Raw genomic sequence first — 19,663 nt, 5'->3', positions numbered from 1 at the left:
AGATGCTTCCTTAAGCCTTTTAAACTACTGTAATGGTACGAAAATGCAGTAATTAACTCAGTTTGAGGGAGAATGTGCTAACCAAGTTTGCCAAGAAGACTTTGAAAACGACAAAACAGTACGAATCGGCAGGTGATTTCTGAAATACGTCACCGCCTATTGTTGTGTAGGAGTGTAGAGTTCCAAATTTGATTTGTAACCACGAATTTATTCCTTAGTCGTCTCGTCTCGTCTCGTCTCGTCTCGTCTCGTCCCGCAGACGTTTGTCGTGCTTGCGCTGTCATATGGACCACGACCCGAGCGGCAGCGAGCGGCAGTCGAGCAAAGTCGGGACAAGTCGGGACGGGGACAGGGACAGGGATAGGAATGGTGCGAATGCACTGCAAACTACGCAGACACCTGGTGTGAGGCGAGGCGAGGCGAGGCGAGGAAGCCCACATCGCTACCAGTGGCGCCCTCCAGCACGACACTGCCACACCCCGCACAGGCCCTCCGCTGAACACCAGGGACAAGATGCGTCCTCCGCTAGTGTCGAAGGCTGCACGCGCCCAGCGAATGACAGGGGGTGCAACGAGCAGCAGTGCGTCTCACACACGCGGCGGTGCGCCCGCTAATTCGGCCGTCGCTCTGCTGGGACGCCGGGCGCGCCTCCCCGCGCCGTCCTCGAGGAACTGGCGGTTGCGGAAGGAAGCGCTTTCGTCAAATGCAGCCGAAAACTAACATTTTGTGTGTTGGGAGAAAAGCCGAACGCGAATTCTGCCGTGCTCCTACATTAGATGAGCGCCAACGGCCATACCATGATGAATACACCGGTTCTCGTCCGATCACTGAAGTTAAGCATCATCGGGCCCGGCTTGTACTTGGATGGGTGACCGCCTGGGAAACCCGGGTGCTGTTGGCTCCCTTCCTCTTTTTTTTGTTATGTCGCCAGCCCAGTTTTCAAACTACCTTTCTGTTGTGACAAAGATGCTTCCTTAAGCCTTTTAAACTACTGTAATGGTACGAAAATGCAGTAATTAACTCAGTTTGAGGGAGAATGTGCTAACCAAGTTTGCCAAGAAGACTTTGAAAACGACAAAACAGTACGAATCGGCAGGTGATTTCTGAAATACGTCACCGCCTATTGTTGTGTAGGAGTGTAGAGTTCCAAATTTGATTTGTAACCACGAATTTATTCCTTAGTCGTCTCGTCTCGTCTCGTCTCGTCTCGTCCCGCAGACGTTTGTCGTGCTTGCGCTGTCATATGGACCACGACCCGAGCGGCAGCGAGCGGCAGTCGAGCAAAGTCGGGACAAGTCGGGACGGGGACAGGGACAGGGATAGGAATGGTGCGAATGCACTGCAAACTACGCAGACACCTGGTGTGAGGCGAGGCGAGGCGAGGCGAGGAAGCCCACATCGCTACCAGTGGCGCCCTCCAGCACGACACTGCCACACCCCGCACAGGCCCTCCGCTGAACACCAGGGACAAGATGCGTCCTCCGCTAGTGTCGAAGGCTGCACGCGCCCAGCGAATGACAGGGGGTGCAACGAGCAGCAGTGCGTCTCACACACGCGGCGGTGCGCCCGCTAATTCGGCCGTCGCTCTGCTGGGACGCCGGGCGCGCCTCCCCGCGCCGTCCTGGAGGAACTGGCGGTTGCGGAAGGAAGCGCTTTCGTCAAATGCGGCCGAAAACTAACATTTTGTGTGTTGGGAGAAAAGCCGAACGCGAATTCTGCCGTGCTCCTATATTAGACGAGCGCCAACGGCCATACCATGATGAATACACCGGTTCTCGTCCGATCACCGAAGTTAAGCATCATCGGGCCCGGCTAGTAATGGATGGGTGACCGCCTGGGAAACCCGGGTGCTGTTGGCTCCCTTCCTTTTTTTTTTTTTGTTATGTCGCCAGCCCAATTTTCAAACTACCTTTCTATTGTGACAAAGATGCTTCCTTAAGCCTTTTAAACTACTGTAATGGTACGAAAATGCAGTAATTAACTCAGTTTGAGGGAGAATGTGCTAACCAAGTTTGCCAAGAAGACTTTGAAAACGACAAAACAGTACGAATCGGCAGGTGATTTCTGAAATACGTCACCGCCTATTGTTGTGTAGGAGTGTAGAGTTCCAAATTTGATTTGTAACCACGAATTTATTCCTTAGTCGTCTCGTCTCGTCTCGTCTCGTCTCGTCTCGTCCCGCAGACGTTTGTCGTGCTTGCGCTGTCATATGGACCACGACCCGAGCGGCAGCGAGCGGCAGTCGAGCAAAGTCGGGACAAGTCGGGACGGGGACAGGGACAGGGATAGGAATGGTGCGAATGCACTGCAAACTACGCAGACACCTGGTGTGAGGCGAGGCGAGGCGAGGCGAGGAAGCCCACATCGCTACCAGTGGCGCCCTCCAGCACGACACTGCCACACCCCGCACAGGCCCTCCGCTGAACACCAGGGACAAGATGCGTCCTCCGCTAGTGTCGAAGGCTGCACGCGCCCAGCGAATGACAGGGGGTGCAACGAGCAGCAGTGCGTCTCACACACGCGGCGGTGCGCCCGCTAATTCGGCCGTCGCTCTGCTGGGACGCCGGGCGCGCCTCCCCGCGCCGTCCTCGAGGAACTGGCGGTTGCGGAAGGAAGCGCTTTCGTCAAATGCAGCCGAAAACTAACATTTTGTGTGTTGGGAGAAAAGCCGAACGCGAATTCTGCCGTGCTCCTACATTAGATGAGCGCCAACGGCCTTACCATGATGAATACACCGGTTCTCGTCCGATCACTGAAGTTAAGCATCATCGGGCCCGGCTAGTACTTGGATGGGTGACCGCCTGGGAAACCCGGGTGCTGTTGGCTCCCTTCCTCTTTTTTTTGTTATGTCGCCAGCCCAGTTTTCAAACTACCTTTCTGTTGTGACAAAGATGCTTCCTTAAGCCTTTTAAACTACTGTAATGGTACGAAAATGCAGTAATTAACTCAGTTTGAGGGAGAATGTGCTAACCAAGTTTGCCAAGAAGACTTTGAAAACGACAAAACAGTACGAATCGGCAGGTGATTTTTGAAATACGTCACCGCCTATTGTTGTGTAGGAGTGTAGAGTTCCAAATTTGATTTGTAACCACGAATTTATTCCTTAGTCGTCTCGTCTCGTCTCGTCTCGTCTCGTCTCGTCCCGCAGACGTTTGTCGTGCTTGCGCTGTCATATGGACCACGACCCGAGCGGCAGCGAGCGGCAGTCGAGCAAAGTCGGGACAAGTCGGGACGGGGACAGGGACAGGGATAGGAATGGTGCGAATGCACTGCAAACTACGCAGACACCTGGTGTGAGGCGAGGCGAGGCGAGGAAGCCCACATCGCTACCAGTGGCGCCCTCCAGCACGACACTGCCACACCCCGCACAGGCCCTCCGCTGAACACCAGGGACAAGATGCGTCCTCCGCTAGTGTCGAAGGCTGCACGCGCCCAGCGAATGACAGGGGGTGCAACGAGCAGCAGTGCGTCTCACACACGCGGCGGTGCGCCCGCTAATTCGGCCGTCGCTCTGCTGGGACGCCGGGCGCGCCTCCCCGCGCCGTCCTCGAGGAACTGGCGGTTGCGGAAGGAAGCGCTTTCGTCAAATGCAGCCGAAAACTAACATTTTGTGTGTTGGGAGAAAAGCCGAACGCGAATTCTGCCGTGCTCCTACATTAAATGAGCGCCAACGGCCATACCATGATGAATACACCGGTTCTCGTCCGATCACTGAAGTTAAGCATCATCGGGCCCGGCTAGTACTTGGATGGGTGACCGCCTGGGAAACCCGGGTGCTGTTGGCTCCCTTCCTCTTTTTTTTGTTATGTCGCCAGCCCAGTTTTCAAACTACCTTTCTGTTGTGACAAAGATGCTTCCTTAAGCCTTTTAAACTACTGTAATGGTACGAAAATGCAGTAATTAACTCAGTTTGAGGGAGAATGTGCTAACCAAGTTTGCCAAGAAGACTTTGAAAACGACAAAACAGTACGAATCGGCAGGTGATTTCTGAAATACGTCACCGCCTATTGTTGTGTAGGAGTGTAGAGTTCCAAATTTGATTTGTAACCACGAATTTATTCCTTAGTCGTCTCGTCTCGTCTCGTCTCGTCTCGTCTCGTCCCGCAGACGTTTGTCGTGCTTGCGCTGTCATATGGACCACGACCCGAGCGGCAGCGAGCGGCAGTCGAGCAAAGTCGGGACAAGTCGGGACGGGGACAGGGACAGGGATAGGAATGGTGCGAATGCACTGCAAACTACGCAGACACCTGGTGTGAGGCGAGGCGAGGCGAGGAAGCCCACATCGCTACCAGTGGCGCCCTCCAGCACGACACTGCCACACCCCGCACAGGCCCTCCGCTGAACACCAGGGACAAGATGCGTCCTCCGCTAGTGTCGAAGGCTGCACGCGCCCAGCGAATGACAGGGGGTGCAACGAGCAGCAGTGCGTCTCACACACGCGGCGGTGCGCCCGCTAATTCGGCCGTCGCTCTGCTGGGACGCCGGGCGCGCCTCCCCGCGCCGTCCTCGAGGAACTGGCGGTTGCGGAAGGAAGCGCTTTCGTCAAATGCAGCCGAAAACTAACATTTTGTGTGTTGGGAGAAAAGCCGAACGCGAATTCTGCCGTGCTCCTACATTAGATGAGCGCCAACGGCCATACCATGATGAATACACCGGTTCTCGTCCGATCACTGAAGTTAAGCATCATCGGGCCCGGCTAGTACTTGGATGGGTGACCGCCTGGGAAACCCGGGTGCTGTTGGCTCCCTTCCTCTTTTTTTTGTTATGTCGCCAGCCCAGTTTTCAAACTACCTTTCTGTTGTGACAAAGATGCTTCCTTAAGCCTTTTAAACTACTGTAATGGTACGAAAATGCAGTAATTAACTCAGTTTGAGGGAGAATGTGCTAACCAAGTTTGCCAAGAAGACTTTGAAAACGACAAAACAGTACGAATCGGCAGGTGATTTCTGAAATACGTCACCGCCTATTGTTGTGTAGGAGTGTAGAGTTCCAAATTTGATTTGTAACCACGAATTTATTCCTTAGTCGTCTCGTCTCGTCTCGTCTCGTCTCGTCTCGTCCCGCAGACGTTTGTCGTGCTTGCGCTGTCATATGGACCACGACCCGAGCGGCAGCGAGCGGCAGTCGAGCAAAGTCGGGACAAGTCGGGACGGGGACAGGGACAGGGATAGGAATGGTGCGAATGCACTGCAAACTACGCAGACACCTGGTGTGAGGCGAGGCGAGGCGAGGCGAGGAAGCCCACATCGCTACCAGTGGCGCCCTCCAGCACGACACTGCCACACCCCGCACAGGCCCTCCGCTGAACACCAGGGACAAGATGCGTCCTCCGCTAGTGTCGAAGGCTGCACGCGCCCAGCGAATGACAGGGGGTGCAACGAGCAGCAGTGCGTCTCACACACGCGGCGGTGCGCCCGCTAATTCGGCCGTCGCTCTGCTGGGACGCCGGGCGCGCCTCCCCGCGCCGTCCTCGAGGAACTGGCGGTTGCGGAAGGAAGCGCTTTCGTCAAATGCAGCCGAAAACTAACATTTTGTGTGTTGGGAGAAAAGCCGAACGCGAATTCTGCCGTGCTCCTACATTAGATGAGCGCCAACGGCCATACCATGATGAATACACCGGTTCTCGTCCGATCACTGAAGTTAAGCATCATCGGGCCCGGCTAGTACTTGGATGGGTGACCGCCTGGGAAACCCGGGTGCTGTTGGCTCCCTTCCTCTTTTTTTTGTTATGTCGCCAGCCCAATTTTCAAACTACCTTTCTGTTGTGACAAAGATGCTTCCTTAAGCCTTTTAAACTACTGTAATGGTACGAAAATGCAGTAATTAACTCAGTTTGAGGGAGAATGTGCTAACCAAGTTTGCCAAGAAGACTTTGAAAACGACAAAACAGTACGAATCGGCAGGTGATTTTTGAAATACGTCACCGCCTATTGTTGTGTAGGAGTGTAGAGTTCCAAATTTGATTTGTAACCACGAATTTATTCCTTAGTCGTCTCGTCTCGTCTCGTCTCGTCTCGTCTCGTCCCGCAGACGTTTGTCGTGCTTGCGCTGTCATATGGACCACGACCCGAGCGGCAGCGAGCGGCAGTCGAGCAAAGTCGGGACAAGTCGGGACGGGGACAGGGACAGGGATAGGAATGGTGCGAATGCACTGCAAACTACGCAGACACCTGGTGTGAGGCGAGGCGAGGCGAGGAAGCCCACATCGCTACCAGTGGCGCCCTCCAGCACGACACTGCCACACCCCGCACAGGCCCTCCGCTGAACACCAGGGACAAGATGCGTCCTCCGCTAGTGTCGAAGGCTGCACGCGCCCAGCGAATGACAGGGGGTGCAACGAGCAGCAGTGCGTCTCACACACGCGGCGGTGCGCCCGCTAATTCGGCCGTCGCTCTGCTGGGACGCCGGGCGCGCCTCCCCGCGCCGTCCTCGAGGAACTGGCGGTTGCGGAAGGAAGCGCTTTCGTCAAATGCAGCCGAAAACTAACATTTTGTGTGTTGGGAGAAAAGCCGAACGCGAATTCTGCCGTGCTCCTACATTAGATGAGCGCCAACGGCCATACCATGATGAATACACCGGTTCTCGTCCGATCACTGAAGTTAAGCATCATCGGGCCCGGCTAGTACTTGGATGGGTGACCGCCTGGGAAACCCGGGTGCTGTTGGCTCCCTTCCTCTTTTTTTTGTTATGTCGCCAGCCCAGTTTTCAAACTACCTTTCTGTTGTGACAAAGATGCTTCCTTAAGCCTTTTAAACTACTGTAATGGTACGAAAATGCAGTAATTAACTCAGTTTGAGGGAGAATGTGCTAACCAAGTTTGCCAAGAAGACTTTGAAAACGACAAAACAGTACGAATCGGCAGGTGATTTCTGAAATACGTCACCGCCTATTGTTGTGTAGGAGTGTAGAGTTCCAAATTTGATTTGTAACCACGAATTTATTCCTTAGTCGTCTCGTCTCGTCTCGTCTCGTCTCGTCTCGTCCCGCAGACGTTTGTCGTGCTTGCGCTGTCATATGGACCACGACCCGAGCGGCAGCGAGCGGCAGTCGAGCAAAGTCGGGACAAGTCGGGACGGGGACAGGGACAGGGATAGGAATGGTGCGAATGCACTGCAAACTACGCAGACACCTGGTGTGAGGCGAGGCGAGGCGAGGAAGCCCACATCGCTACCAGTGGCGCCCTCCAGCACGACACTGCCACACCCCGCACAGGCCCTCCGCTGAACACCAGGGACAAGATGCGTCCTCCGCTAGTGTCGAAGGCTGCACGCGCCCAGCGAATGACAGGGGGTGCAACGAGCAGCAGTGCGTCTCACACACGCGGCGGTGCGCCCGCTAATTCGGCCGTCGCTCTGCTGGGACGCCGGGCGCGCCTCCCCGCGCCGTCCTCGAGGAACTGGCGGTTGCGGAAGGAAGCGCTTTCGTCAAATGCAGCCGAAAACTAACATTTTGTGTGTTGGGAGAAAAGCCGAACGCGAATTCTGCCGTGCTCCTACATTAGATGAGCGCCAACGGCCATACCATGATGAATACACCGGTTCTCGTCCGATCACTGAAGTTAAGCATCATCGGGCCCGGCTAGTACTTGGATGGGTGACCGCCTGGGAAACCCGGGTGCTGTTGGCTCCCTTCCTCTTTTTTTTGTTATGTCGCCAGCCCAATTTTCAAACTACCTTTCTGTTGTGACAAAGATGCTTCCTTAAGCCTTTTAAACTACTGTAATGGTACGAAAATGCAGTAATTAACTCAGTTTGAGGGAGAATGTGCTAACCAAGTTTGCCAAGAAGACTTTGAAAACGACAAAACAGTACGAATCGGCAGGTGATTTTTGAAATACGTCACCGCCTATTGTTGTGTAGGAGTGTAGAGTTCCAAATTTGATTTGTAACCACGAATTTATTCCTTAGTCGTCTCGTCTCGTCTCGTCTCGTCTCGTCTCGTCCCGCAGACGTTTGTCGTGCTTGCGCTGTCATATGGACCACGACCCGAGCGGCAGCGAGCGGCAGTCGAGCAAAGTCGGGACAAGTCGGGACGGGGACAGGGACAGGGATAGGAATGGTGCGAATGCACTGCAAACTACGCAGACACCTGGTGTGAGGCGAGGCGAGGCGAGGCGAGGAAGCCCACATCGCTACCAGTGGCGCCCTCCAGCACGACACTGCCACACCCCGCACAGGCCCTCCGCTGAACACCAGGGACAAGATGCGTCCTCCGCTAGTGTCGAAGGCTGCACGCGCCCAGCGAATGACAGGGGGTGCAACGAGCAGCAGTGCGTCTCACACACGCGGCGGTGCGCCCGCTAATTCGGCCGTCGCTCTGCTGGGACGCCGGGCGCGCCTCCCCGCGCCGTCCTCGAGGAACTGGCGGTTGCGGAAGGAAGCGCTTTCGTCAAATGCAGCCGAAAACTAACATTTTGTGTGTTGGGAGAAAAGCCGAACGCGAATTCTGCCGTGCTCCTACATTAGATGAGCGCCAACGGCCATACCATGATGAATACACCGGTTCTCGTCCGATCACTGAAGTTAAGCATCATCGGGCCCGGCTAGTACTTGGATGGGTGACCGCCTGGGAAACCCGGGTGCTGTTGGCTCCCTTCCTCTTTTTTTTGTTATGTCGCCAGCCCAGTTTTCAAACTACCTTTCTGTTGTGACAAAGATGCTTCCTTAAGCCTTTTAAACTACTGTAATGGTACGAAAATGCAGTAATTAACTCAGTTTGAGGGAGAATGTGCTAACCAAGTTTGCCAAGAAGACTTTGAAAACGACAAAACAGTACGAATCGGCAGGTGATTTCTGAAATACGTCACCGCCTATTGTTGTGTAGGAGTGTAGAGTTCCAAATTTGATTTGTAACCACGAATTTATTCCTTAGTCGTCTCGTCTCGTCTCGTCTCGTCTCGTCTCGTCCCGCAGACGTTTGTCGTGCTTGCGCTGTCATATGGACCACGACCCGAGCGGCAGCGAGCGGCAGTCGAGCAAAGTCGGGACAAGTCGGGACGGGGACAGGGACAGGGATAGGAATGGTGCGAATGCACTGCAAACTACGCAGACACCTGGTGTGAGGCGAGGCGAGGCGAGGCGAGGAAGCCCACATCGCTACCAGTGGCGCCCTCCAGCACGACACTGCCACACCCCGCACAGGCCCTCCGCTGAACACCAGGGACAAGATGCGTCCTCCGCTAGTGTCGAAGGCTGCACGCGCCCAGCGAATGACAGGGGGTGCAACGAGCAGCAGTGCGTCTCACACACGCGGCGGTGCGCCCGCTAATTCGGCCGTCGCTCTGCTGGGACGCCGGGCGCGCCTCCCCGCGCCGTCCTCGAGGAACTGGCGGTTGCGGAAGGAAGCGCTTTCGTCAAATGCAGCCGAAAACTAACATTTTGTGTGTTGGGAGAAAAGCCGAACGCGAATTCTGCCGTGCTCCTACATTAGATGAGCGCCAACGGCCATACCATGATGAATACACCGGTTCTCGTCCGATCACTGAAGTTAAGCATCATCGGGCCCGGCTAGTACTTGGATGGGTGACCGCCTGGGAAACCCGGGTGCTGTTGGCTCCCTTCCTCTTTTTTTTGTTATGTCGCCAGCCCAGTTTTCAAACTACCTTTCTGTTGTGACAAAGATGCTTCCTTAAGCCTTTTAAACTACTGTAATGGTACGAAAATGCAGTAATTAACTCAGTTTGAGGGAGAATGTGCTAACCAAGTTTGCCAAGAAGACTTTGAAAATGACAAAACAGTACGAATCGGCAGGTGATTTTTGAAATACGTCACCGCCTATTGTTGTGTAGGAGTGTAGAGTTCCAAATTTGATTTGTAACCACGAATTTATTCCTTAGTCGTCTCGTCTCGTCTCGTCTCGTCTCGTCTCGTCCCGCAGACGTTTGTCGTGCTTGCGCTGTCATATGGACCACGACCCGAGCGGCAGCGAGCGGCAGTCGAGCAAAGTCGGGACAAGTCGGGACGGGGACAGGGACAGGGATAGGAATGGTGCGAATGCACTGCAAACTACGCAGACACCTGGTGTGAGGCGAGGCGAGGCGAGGCGAGGAAGCCCACATCGCTACCAGTGGCGCCCTCCAGCACGACACTGCCACACCCCGCACAGGCCCTCCGCTGAACACCAGGGACAAGATGCGTCCTCCGCTAGTGTCGAAGGCTGCACGCGCCCAGCGAATGACAGGGGGTGCAACGAGCAGCAGTGCGTCTCACACACGCGGCGGTGCGCCCGCTAATTCGGCCGTCGCTCTGCTGGGACGCCGGGCGCGCCTCCCCGCGCCGTCCTCGAGGAACTGGCGGTTGCGGAAGGAAGCGCTTTCGTCAAATGCAGCCGAAAACTAACATTTTGTGTGTTGGGAGAAAAGCCGAACGCGAATTCTGCCGTGCTCCTACATTAGATGAGCGCCAACGGCCTTACCATGATGAATACACCGGTTCTCGTCCGATCACTGAAGTTAAGCATCATCGGGCCCGGCTAGTACTTGGATGGGTGACCGCCTGGGAAACCCGGGTGCTGTTGGCTCCCTTCCTCTTTTTTTTGTTATGTCGCCAGCCCAGTTTTCAAACTACCTTTCTGTTGTGACAAAGATGCTTCCTTAAGCCTTTTAAACTACTGTAATGGTACGAAAATGCAGTAATTAACTCAGTTTGAGGGAGAATGTGCTAACCAAGTTTGCCAAGAAGACTTTGAAAACGACAAAACAGTACGAATCGGCAGGTGATTTTTGAAATACGTCACCGCCTATTGTTGTGTAGGAGTGTAGAGTTCCAAATTTGATTTGTAACCACGAATTTATTCCTTAGTCGTCTCGTCTCGTCTCGTCTCGTCTCGTCTCGTCCCGCAGACGTTTGTCGTGCTTGCGCTGTCATATGGACCACGACCCGAGCGGCAGCGAGCGGCAGTCGAGCAAAGTCGGGACAAGTCGGGACGGGGACAGGGACAGGGATAGGAATGGTGCGAATGCACTGCAAACTACGCAGACACCTGGTGTGAGGCGAGGCGAGGCGAGGAAGCCCACATCGCTACCAGTGGCGCCCTCCAGCACGACACTGCCACACCCCGCACAGGCCCTCCGCTGAACACCAGGGACAAGATGCGTCCTCCGCTAGTGTCGAAGGCTGCACGCGCCCAGCGAATGACAGGGGGTGCAACGAGCAGCAGTGCGTCTCACACACGCGGCGGTGCGCCCGCTAATTCGGCCGTCGCTCTGCTGGGACGCCGGGCGCGCCTCCCCGCGCCGTCCTCGAGGAACTGGCGGTTGCGGAAGGAAGCGCTTTCGTCAAATGCAGCCGAAAACTAACATTTTGTGTGTTGGGAGAAAAGCCGAACGCGAATTCTGCCGTGCTCCTACATTAAATGAGCGCCAACGGCCATACCATGATGAATACACCGGTTCTCGTCCGATCACTGAAGTTAAGCATCATCGGGCCCGGCTAGTACTTGGATGGGTGACCGCCTGGGAAACCCGGGTGCTGTTGGCTCCCTTCCTCTTTTTTTTGTTATGTCGCCAGCCCAGTTTTCAAACTACCTTTCTGTTGTGACAAAGATGCTTCCTTAAGCCTTTTAAACTACTGTAATGGTACGAAAATGCAGTAATTAACTCAGTTTGAGGGAGAATGTGCTAACCAAGTTTGCCAAGAAGACTTTGAAAACGACAAAACAGTACGAATCGGCAGGTGATTTCTGAAATACGTCACCGCCTATTGTTGTGTAGGAGTGTAGAGTTCCAAATTTGATTTGTAACCACGAATTTATTCCTTAGTCGTCTCGTCTCGTCTCGTCTCGTCTCGTCCCGCAGACGTTTGTCGTGCTTGCGCTGTCATATGGACCACGACCCGAGCGGCAGCGAGCGGCAGTCGAGCAAAGTCGGGACAAGTCGGGACGGGGACAGGGACAGGGATAGGAATGGTGCGAATGCACTGCAAACTACGCAGACACCTGGTGTGAGGCGAGGCGAGGCGAGGAAGCCCACATCGCTACCAGTGGCGCCCTCCAGCACGACACTGCCACACCCCGCACAGGCCCTCCGCTGAACACCAGGGACAAGATGCGTCCTCCGCTAGTGTCGAAGGCTGCACGCGCCCAGCGAATGACAGGGGGTGCAACGAGCAGCAGTGCGTCTCACACACGCGGCGGTGCGCCCGCTAATTCGGCCGTCGCTCTGCTGGGACGCCGGGCGCGCCTCCCCGCGCCGTCCTCGAGGAACTGGCGGTTGCGGAAGGAAGCGCTTTCGTCAAATGCAGCCGAAAACTAACATTTTGTGTGTTGGGAGAAAAGCCGAACGCGAATTCTGCCGTGCTCCTACATTAGATGAGCGCCAACGGCCATACCATGATGAATACACCGGTTCTCGTCCGATCACTGAAGTTAAGCATCATCGGGCCCGGCTAGTACTTGGATGGGTGACCGCCTGGGAAACCCGGGTGCTGTTGGCTCCCTTCCTCTTTTTTTTGTTATGTCGCCAGCCCAGTTCAAACTACCTTTCTGTTGTGACAAAGATGCTTCCTTAAGCCTTTTAAACTACTGTAATGGTACGAAAATGCAGTAATTAACTCAGTTTGAGGGAGAATGTGCTAACCAAGTTTGCCAAGAAGACTTTGAAAACGACAAAACAGTACGAATCGGCAGGTGATTTCTGAAATACGTCACCGCCTATTGTTGTGTAGGAGTGTAGAGTTCCAAATTTGATTTGTAACCACGAATTTATTCCTTAGTCGTCTCGTCTCGTCTCGTCTCGTCTCGTCCCGCAGACGTTTGTCGTGCTTGCGCTGTCATATGGACCACGACCCGAGCGGCAGCGAGCGGCAGTCGAGCAAAGTCGGGACAAGTCGGGACGGGGACAGGGACAGGGATAGGAATGGTGCGAATGCACTGCAAACTACGCAGACACCTGGTGTGAGGCGAGGCGAGGCGAGGAAGCCCACATCGCTACCAGTGGCGCCCTCCAGCACGACACTGCCACACCCCGCACAGGCCCTCCGCTGAACACCAGGGACAAGATGCGTCCTCCGCTAGTGTCGAAGGCTGCACGCGCCCAGCGAATGACAGGGGGTGCAACGAGCAGCAGTGCGTCTCACACACGCGGCGGTGCGCCCGCTAATTCGGCCGTCGCTCTGCTGGGACGCCGGGCGCGCCTCCCCGCGCCGTCCTCGAGGAACTGGCGGTTGCGGAAGGAAGCGCTTTCGTCAAATGCAGCCGAAAACTAACATTTTGTGTGTTGGGAGAAAAGCCGAACGCGAATTCTGCCGTGCTCCTACATTAGATGAGCGCCAACGGCCATACCATGATGAATACACCGGTTCTCGTCCGATCACTGAAGTTAAGCATCATCGGGCCCGGCTAGTACTTGGATGGGTGACCGCCTGGGAAACCCGGGTGCTGTTGGCTCCCTTCCTCTTTTTTTTGTTATGTCGCCAGCCCAGTTTTCAAACTACCTTTCTGTTGTGACAAAGATGCTTCCTTAAGCCTTTTAAACTACTGTAATGGTACGAAAATGCAGTAATTAACTCAGTTTGAGGGAGAATGTGCTAACCAAGTTTGCCAAGAAGACTTTGAAAACGACAAAACAGTACGAATCGGCAGGTGATTTCTGAAATACGTCACCGCCTATTGTTGTGTAGGAGTGTAGAGTTCCAAATTTGATTTGTAACCACGAATTTATTCCTTAGTCGTCTCGTCTCGTCTCGTCTCGTCTCGTCTCGTCCCGCAGACGTTTGTCGTGCTTGCGCTGTCATATGGACCACGACCCGAGCGGCAGCGAGCGGCAGTCGAGCAAAGTCGGGACAAGTCGGGACGGGGGACAGGGACAGGGGATAGGAATGGTGCGAATGCACTGCAAACTACGCAGACACCTGGTGTGAGGCGAGGCGAGGCGAGGCGAGGAAGCCCACATCGCTACCAGTGGCGCCCTCCAGCACGACACTGCCACACCCCGCACAGGCCCTCCGCTGAACACCAGGGACAAGATGCGTCCTCCGCTAGTGTCGAAGGCTGCACGCGCCCAGCGAATGACAGGGGGTGCAACGAGCAGCAGTGCGTCTCACACACGCGGCGGTGCGCCCGCTAATTCGGCCGTCGCTCTGCTGGGACGCCGGGCGCGCCTCCCCGCGCCGTCCTCGAGGAACTGGCGGTTGCGGAAGGAAGCGCTTTCGTCAAATGCAGCCGAAAACTAACATTTTGTGTGTTGGGAGAAAAGCCGAACGCGAATTCTGCCGTGCTCCTACATTAGATGAGCGCCAACGGCCATACCATGATGAATACACCGGTTCTCGTCCGATCACTGAAGTTAAGCATCATCGGGCCCGGCTAGTACTTGGATGGGTGACCGCCTGGGAAACCCGGGTGCTGTTGGCTCCCTTCCTCTTTTTTTTGTTATGTCGCCAGCCCAGTTTTCAAACTACCTTTCTGTTGTGACAAAGATGCTTCCTTAAGCCTTTTAAACTACTGTAATGGTACGAAAATGCAGTAATTAACTCAGTTTGAGGGAGAATGTGCTAACCAAGTTTGCCAAGAAGACTTTGAAAACGACAAAACAGTACGAATCGGCAGGTGATTTCTGAAATACGTCACCGCCTATTGTTGTGTAGGAGTGTAGAGTTCCAAATTTGATTTGTAACCACGAATTTATTCCTTAGTCGTCTCGTCTCGTCTCGTCTCGTCTCGTCTCGTCCCGCAGACGTTTGTCGTGCTTGCGCTGTCATATGGACCACGACCCGAGCGGCAGCGAGCGGCAGTCGAGCAAAGTCGGGACAAGTCGGGACGGGGACAGGGACAGGGATAGGAATGGTGCGAATGCACTGCAAACTACGCAGACACCTGGTGTGAGGCGAGGCGAGGCGAGGCGAGGAAGCCCACATCGCTACCAGTGGCGCCCTCCAGCACGACACTGCCACACCCCGCACAGGCCCTCCGCTGAACACCAGGGACAAGATGCGTCCTCCGCTAGTGTCGAAGGCTGCACGCGCCCAGCGAATGACAGGGGGTGCAACGAGCAGCAGTGCGTCTCACACACGCGGCGGTGCGCCCGCTAATTCGGCCGTCGCTCTGCTGGGACGCCGGGCGCGCCTCCCCGCGCCGTCCTGGAGGAACTGGCGGTTGCGGAAGGAAGCGCTTTCGTCAAATGCGGCCGAAAACTAACATTTTGTGTGTTGGGAGAAAAGCCGAACGCGAATTCTGCCGTGCTCCTACATTAGACGAGCGCCAACGGCCATACCATGATGAATACACCGGTTCTCGTCCGATCACCGAAGTTAAGCATCATCGGGCCCGGCTAGTACTTGGATGGGTGACCGCCTGGGAAACCCGGGTGCTGTTGGCTCCCTTCCTCTTTTTTTTGTTATGTCGCCAGCCCAGTTTTCAAACTACCTTTCTGTTGTGACAAAGATGCTTCCTTAAGCCTTTTAAACTACTGTAATGGTACGAAAATGCAGTAATTAACTCAGTTTGAGGGAGAATGTGCTAACCAAGTTTGCCAAGAAGACTTTGAAAACGACAAAACAGTACGAATCGGCAGGTGATTTCTGAAATACGTCACCGCCTATTGTTGTGTAGGAGTTTAGAGTTCCGAATTTGATTTGTAACCACGAATTTATTCCTTAGTCGTCTCGTCTCGTCTCGTCTCGTCTCGTCCCGCAGACGTTTGTCGTGCTTGCGCTGTCATATGGACCACGACCCGAGCGGCAGCGAGCGGCAGTCGAGCAAAGTCGGGACAAGTCGGGACGGGGACAGGGACAGGGATAGGAATGGTGCGAATGCACTGCAAACTACGCAGACACCTGGTGTGAGGCGAGGCGAGGCGAGGCGAGGAAGCCCACATCGCTACCAGTGGCGCCCTCCAGCACGACACTGCCACACCCCGCACAGGCCCTCCGCTGAACACCAGGGACAAGATGCGTCCTCCGCTAGTGTCGAAGGCTGCACGCGCCCAGCGAATGACAGGGGGTGCAACGAGCAGCAGTGCGTCTCACACACGCGGCGGTGCGCCCGCTAATTCGGCCGTCGCTCTGCTGGGACGCCGGGCGCGCCTCCCCGCGCCGTCCTCGAGGAACTGGCGGTTGCGGAAGGAAGCGCTTTCGTCAAATGCAGCCGAAAACTAACATTTTGTGTGTTGGGAGAAAAGCCGAACGCGAATTCTGCCGTGCTCCTACATTAGATGAGCGCCAACGGCCATACCATGATGAATACACCGGTTCTCGTCCGATCACTGAAGTTAAGCATCATCGGGCCCGGCTAGTACTTGGATGGGTGACCGCCTGGGAAACCCGGGTGCTGTTGGCTCCCTTCCTCTTTTTTTTGTTATGTCGCCAGCCCAGTTTTCAAACTACCTTTCTGTTGTGACAAAGATGCTTCCTTAAGCCTTTTAAACTACTGTAATGGTACGAAAATGCAGTAATTAACTCAGTTTGAGGGAGAATGTGCTAACCAAGTTTGCCAAGAAGACTTTGAAAACGACAAAACAGTACGAATCGGCAGGTGATTTCTGAAATACGTCACCGCCTATTGTTGTGTAGGAGTGTAGAGTTCCAAATTTGATTTGTAACCACGAATTTATTCCTTAGTCGTCTCGTCTCGTCTCGTCTCGTCTCGTCCCGCAGACGTTTGTCGTGCTTGCGCTGTCATATGGACCACGACCCGAGCGGCAGCGAGCGGCAGTCGAGCAAAGTCGGGACAAGTCGGGACGGGGACAGGGACAGGGATAGGAATGGTGCGAATGCACTGCAAACTACGCAGACACCTGGTGTGAGGCGAGGCGAGGCGAGGCGAGGAAGCCCACATCGCTACCAGTGGCGCCCTCCAGCACGACACTGCCACACCCCGCACAGGCCCTCCGCTGAACACCAGGGACAAGATGCGTCCTCCGCTAGTGTCGAAGGCTGCACGCGCCCAGCCGGACGTGTGTTAGGCTCGTGCCTGCTGACACCTTCGTGTGCTGCAGGCGGTGTCTTCGTCGCGTGTTTGGTGCTGCGCCTCGCAGCGTTCTCTCTTCTCTACTAGTTCCTGTAAGTTTATTGACGCTTTATTATGAATCGTGCTAACTCCGTACAGTGTGTTTTTGATAGGAACGCGGCTAGACCGTCGCCTTTTGATGTACACGAATGGGTATTTTCCGAATTGCGTATTCCCGAATCTGATTTGATCGGTATCCAGCTTGACTTTATTCAAAACTCTGTATTTTTGAAACTTCCGACCGCGGATTTTGTAGACAAGCTTGTTACCGAAAGTGGTGGAGTTAAGAAGTTTAAGCACGTGGACGGTGCTTTGTCTGATGTTTTGATTCTGCCGGCAGGCTTCGGCATTCGAAATGTGAAAGTTTATAATGTTCCGTTCGAATGCCCAAATGAGGCCATTGCTCGTAAACTCGGAGAATTTGGCACCGTGCTTAGTGTGGAGAATGATGTGTGGCCTGCAGGATTTAGGTACCGGGTTCTGAGTGGTGTTCGGACGGTCCGTGTAGATTTGAAGAAACATATACCGTCGTATTTGCTCATTGCTGGCACGCGCGCTTTCCTCAGCTATAGTGGGCAGCCGCAGACGTGCTCCGTGTGTGGCAAAACAGATCATTTGCGACAAACCTGCACTTTACGCAGGCCGGCTCAGCTGCCGCGCGAAGCTGCTGATACCTCCACGTATGCGGGCGCGTTGGTTGGACCCCCCTCGATCACCCCGCCCGACCGACCGGTTTCTGCCGCTCCTGCAGCTGAGGCTCCTGTGTCTGACAATGTGACTCCGCCCACAGTTGTCGTTCCCCCGGTTGTGTCAGAACAAAGTTTACCTGCCGATCACACCCCTCGCGAGGTCCGTATTGCTGATTTGCCAGCCGTCAGTGTTTCGGACGTGCCCGTTCCGGAGACTTCTGAAATGTTGGTCGCGTCACCACGGCCGATTTCAGTCCCCGCCCCGCCGACAGACAAGCGGAAATTGCCGTCACAGCCGGGCCCGTCCACCGCCGGCGAGGCGGATGCTAGCGGTGCCGAAAGTGAGGTGTCCCAAGCTTCCACTCAGTCCGCCCCTGCCGATCCAAAACCGAAGCGTAAAAGGTCAAAGAAGCGTTCGAAAACGGCGCCCACTGAGGGCGTCGACGTCACCTTCGACCAGGCGGTTGAGGGACTGACGGATACTTTGGTCCAAGAGCGTCGCGACGCACCTTTCGTACACGGTCCGCCTGTGTCGGTGCCCACCGCCCCCGCTTCCCGGCCCGTTCCGGACGCCGTACCTGCTCCTTCGGACACCATGCAGTGGTCTGATGATGTGGAGGAGGATCACTTTTTCTAGTTCCGCTTAAGTTACAGAGTCCACCCTGACGCGTGCATTCCACCAGTTACGCGTCCTCACCCTTAATATCAATCACATCCGAAGTGACCGTAAAGTTCACGCCCTCTTACACTTTTTGCAATCTGCTCGTTGCGATGTGGTTTTCCTTCAAGAAATAACAGCTGACGTTGTCCCGCATCTTACTGCCTATAATGTAATTCTTAATATTGATCCGGAAGCGACCTTTGGTACGGCTATTTTAATCACGCCCGGTTTAGAGTATAAACACGTAGAAATTTTACCGAATGGACGAGGGTTGGCATGTGTTATCTGCGACATATTTTTTGTTAACGTGTATGCCCCCTCTGGAACTGACAATAAACGTCTGAGGGATACTTTTTTCCATCATGATTTATGTCAGCTCTTCCATCGAAACCACCGACGGATCATCTTAGGTGGTGATTTTAATTGTGTCTTGCGTGATGCCGACCAGGAGCCGACGGCGAATAAGTGTCTTGCACTGCAAACTTTAGTTGACACTTTTAAACTTGAGGACACGTGGCTTTGTTTTAGTCCGACTGCTACAGGTTTTACTTATTTTTATCCTACTGGGCATAGTAGATTGGACAGATTTTATATATCGCCGGACCTCGCTGCTCAAATCTTGCAGGCAGAAGTTGCTCCCGTCGCTTTTTCGGATCATTGTGGTTATTTGTGTGCTTTTAATGTTCCGTCTGTTCGCCCAGAACGTACGCGATCCTACTGGAAATTCAATGTTAGTGTTTTGGATGACGTCAGTCTTGTCGAACAGGTGCATTTGTTGTGGCACCAACTTCTTCAGAGCCGCCCACAGGCGGGTTCTACTGTCGATTGGTGGCTCCGTCACGCTAAACCGGCTATTCGTACTCTGCTCATTAATTACTGTCGTGACAAGGCCCATTGGGAAGTGATGACGGTCGCTTTCTATCGCGATTGTTTACAGGATTTAATTACTCGGGTTACCGACCGCCCTGAACTCCTTCCCACGTTACGGAAAATTAAGACGAAGATTTTAAACCATCTGCATCGGAAGGCACAGGGCTCTGTTGTCCGTAGCAGGCCTTTCGATCCCACTTTGGAGGAACCGCTTTCATTGTATCATTTACGACGGGCCCGTCTGCGGCGTGAAAAACTTTTATTCACCGACTGGATGACGCGTGACGGTCTTAGGACTTCAGATTGCCGGGTGATTCAGGACGAAATTTACGATCACTACTCTAATCTCTTTCAATCTCAACCTTTGAATGAAGCCTCCTTGCAGATGTTTTTACACGACCTGCCTTCTATTTTAACGCGTCAGGATAGACTTCTTTTAAATGAGCGTTTTACAGCTGCTGATGTTTCTGCCGCCGTTAAGGCTAGCCCGAAGGGAAAGGCC

At 54.4% G+C, this 19,663-nt stretch overlaps 1 protein-coding gene and 17 non-coding genes across 18 annotated transcripts; all 18 read left to right on the top strand.

Annotated features, from left to right (window-relative positions):
• The first annotated feature begins 782 nt into the window (after positions 1 to 782).
• On the top strand, positions 783 to 901 carry LOC126101784 (5S ribosomal RNA). Its single transcript, XR_007522502.1, has one exon. It is a non-coding gene; the product is annotated as a 5S ribosomal RNA (ribosomal RNA).
• Positions 902 to 1,741: 840 nt separating this feature from the next.
• On the top strand, positions 1,742 to 1,859 carry LOC126102030 (5S ribosomal RNA). Its single transcript, XR_007522728.1, has one exon. It is a non-coding gene; the product is annotated as a 5S ribosomal RNA (ribosomal RNA).
• Positions 1,860 to 2,707: 848 nt separating this feature from the next.
• On the top strand, positions 2,708 to 2,826 carry LOC126101894 (5S ribosomal RNA). Its single transcript, XR_007522603.1, has one exon. It is a non-coding gene; the product is annotated as a 5S ribosomal RNA (ribosomal RNA).
• An 840-nt stretch (positions 2,827 to 3,666) lies between these two features.
• LOC126103014 (5S ribosomal RNA) lies at positions 3,667 to 3,785 on the top strand. Its single transcript, XR_007523261.1, has one exon. It is a non-coding gene; the product is annotated as a 5S ribosomal RNA (ribosomal RNA).
• Positions 3,786 to 4,625: 840 nt separating this feature from the next.
• Positions 4,626 to 4,744, top strand: LOC126103013 (5S ribosomal RNA). The gene has a single exon (XR_007523260.1). It is a non-coding gene; the product is annotated as a 5S ribosomal RNA (ribosomal RNA).
• An 845-nt stretch (positions 4,745 to 5,589) lies between these two features.
• Positions 5,590 to 5,708, top strand: LOC126103012 (5S ribosomal RNA). The gene has a single exon (XR_007523259.1). It is a non-coding gene; the product is annotated as a 5S ribosomal RNA (ribosomal RNA).
• An 840-nt stretch (positions 5,709 to 6,548) lies between these two features.
• LOC126103010 (5S ribosomal RNA) lies at positions 6,549 to 6,667 on the top strand. Its single transcript, XR_007523257.1, has one exon. It is a non-coding gene; the product is annotated as a 5S ribosomal RNA (ribosomal RNA).
• An 840-nt stretch (positions 6,668 to 7,507) lies between these two features.
• Positions 7,508 to 7,626, top strand: LOC126103009 (5S ribosomal RNA). The gene has a single exon (XR_007523256.1). It is a non-coding gene; the product is annotated as a 5S ribosomal RNA (ribosomal RNA).
• An 845-nt stretch (positions 7,627 to 8,471) lies between these two features.
• LOC126103008 (5S ribosomal RNA) lies at positions 8,472 to 8,590 on the top strand. Its single transcript, XR_007523255.1, has one exon. It is a non-coding gene; the product is annotated as a 5S ribosomal RNA (ribosomal RNA).
• Positions 8,591 to 9,435: 845 nt separating this feature from the next.
• Positions 9,436 to 9,554, top strand: LOC126103007 (5S ribosomal RNA). The gene has a single exon (XR_007523254.1). It is a non-coding gene; the product is annotated as a 5S ribosomal RNA (ribosomal RNA).
• An 845-nt stretch (positions 9,555 to 10,399) lies between these two features.
• On the top strand, positions 10,400 to 10,518 carry LOC126101893 (5S ribosomal RNA). The gene has a single exon (XR_007522602.1). It is a non-coding gene; the product is annotated as a 5S ribosomal RNA (ribosomal RNA).
• Positions 10,519 to 11,358: 840 nt separating this feature from the next.
• Positions 11,359 to 11,477, top strand: LOC126103005 (5S ribosomal RNA). The gene has a single exon (XR_007523253.1). It is a non-coding gene; the product is annotated as a 5S ribosomal RNA (ribosomal RNA).
• An 835-nt stretch (positions 11,478 to 12,312) lies between these two features.
• LOC126103004 (5S ribosomal RNA) lies at positions 12,313 to 12,431 on the top strand. Its single transcript, XR_007523252.1, has one exon. It is a non-coding gene; the product is annotated as a 5S ribosomal RNA (ribosomal RNA).
• An 833-nt stretch (positions 12,432 to 13,264) lies between these two features.
• On the top strand, positions 13,265 to 13,383 carry LOC126103003 (5S ribosomal RNA). The gene has a single exon (XR_007523251.1). It is a non-coding gene; the product is annotated as a 5S ribosomal RNA (ribosomal RNA).
• An 847-nt stretch (positions 13,384 to 14,230) lies between these two features.
• LOC126103002 (5S ribosomal RNA) lies at positions 14,231 to 14,349 on the top strand. Its single transcript, XR_007523250.1, has one exon. It is a non-coding gene; the product is annotated as a 5S ribosomal RNA (ribosomal RNA).
• An 845-nt stretch (positions 14,350 to 15,194) lies between these two features.
• On the top strand, positions 15,195 to 15,313 carry LOC126101898 (5S ribosomal RNA). The gene has a single exon (XR_007522607.1). It is a non-coding gene; the product is annotated as a 5S ribosomal RNA (ribosomal RNA).
• An 840-nt stretch (positions 15,314 to 16,153) lies between these two features.
• LOC126103001 (5S ribosomal RNA) lies at positions 16,154 to 16,272 on the top strand. The gene has a single exon (XR_007523249.1). It is a non-coding gene; the product is annotated as a 5S ribosomal RNA (ribosomal RNA).
• A 571-nt stretch (positions 16,273 to 16,843) lies between these two features.
• LOC126101546 (proteoglycan 4-like) lies at positions 16,844 to 18,267 on the top strand. Its single transcript, XM_049912184.1, has 3 exons — positions 16,844 to 16,892; positions 17,282 to 17,411; positions 17,583 to 18,267. Exons 1-3 carry the CDS (start codon positions 16,844 to 16,846, stop codon positions 18,265 to 18,267), a joined length of 864 nt encoding a protein of 287 aa, XP_049768141.1.
• Positions 18,268 to 19,663: the final 1,396 nt, after the last annotated feature.

Source organism: Schistocerca cancellata, chromosome 9, assembly GCF_023864275.1.
Source record: "Schistocerca cancellata isolate TAMUIC-IGC-003103 chromosome 9, iqSchCanc2.1, whole genome shotgun sequence".
NCBI classification, from domain to species: Eukaryota; Metazoa; Arthropoda; class Insecta; order Orthoptera; family Acrididae; genus Schistocerca; species Schistocerca cancellata.
The sequence above is the reverse complement of the archived record's forward strand: the minus strand, read 5'-3'. Positions and strand labels throughout refer to the sequence as shown.

Excerpts from the sequence above, each read along its gene's own strand:
- LOC126101546 (XM_049912184.1), top strand. The coding sequence starts at position 16,844 with ATGCGTCCTCCGCTAGTGTCGAAGGCTGCACGCGCCCAGCCGGACGTG. Across the intron at positions 16,893-17,281 it reads ACGCGCCCAGCCGGACGTGT|GCTTCGGCATTCGAAATGTG; the intron begins GTTAGGCTCGTG and ends TTCTGCCGGCAG. Across the intron at positions 17,412-17,582 it reads GTGTGGCCTGCAGGATTTAG|GCCGGCTCAGCTGCCGCGCG; the intron begins GTACCGGGTTCT and ends CACTTTACGCAG.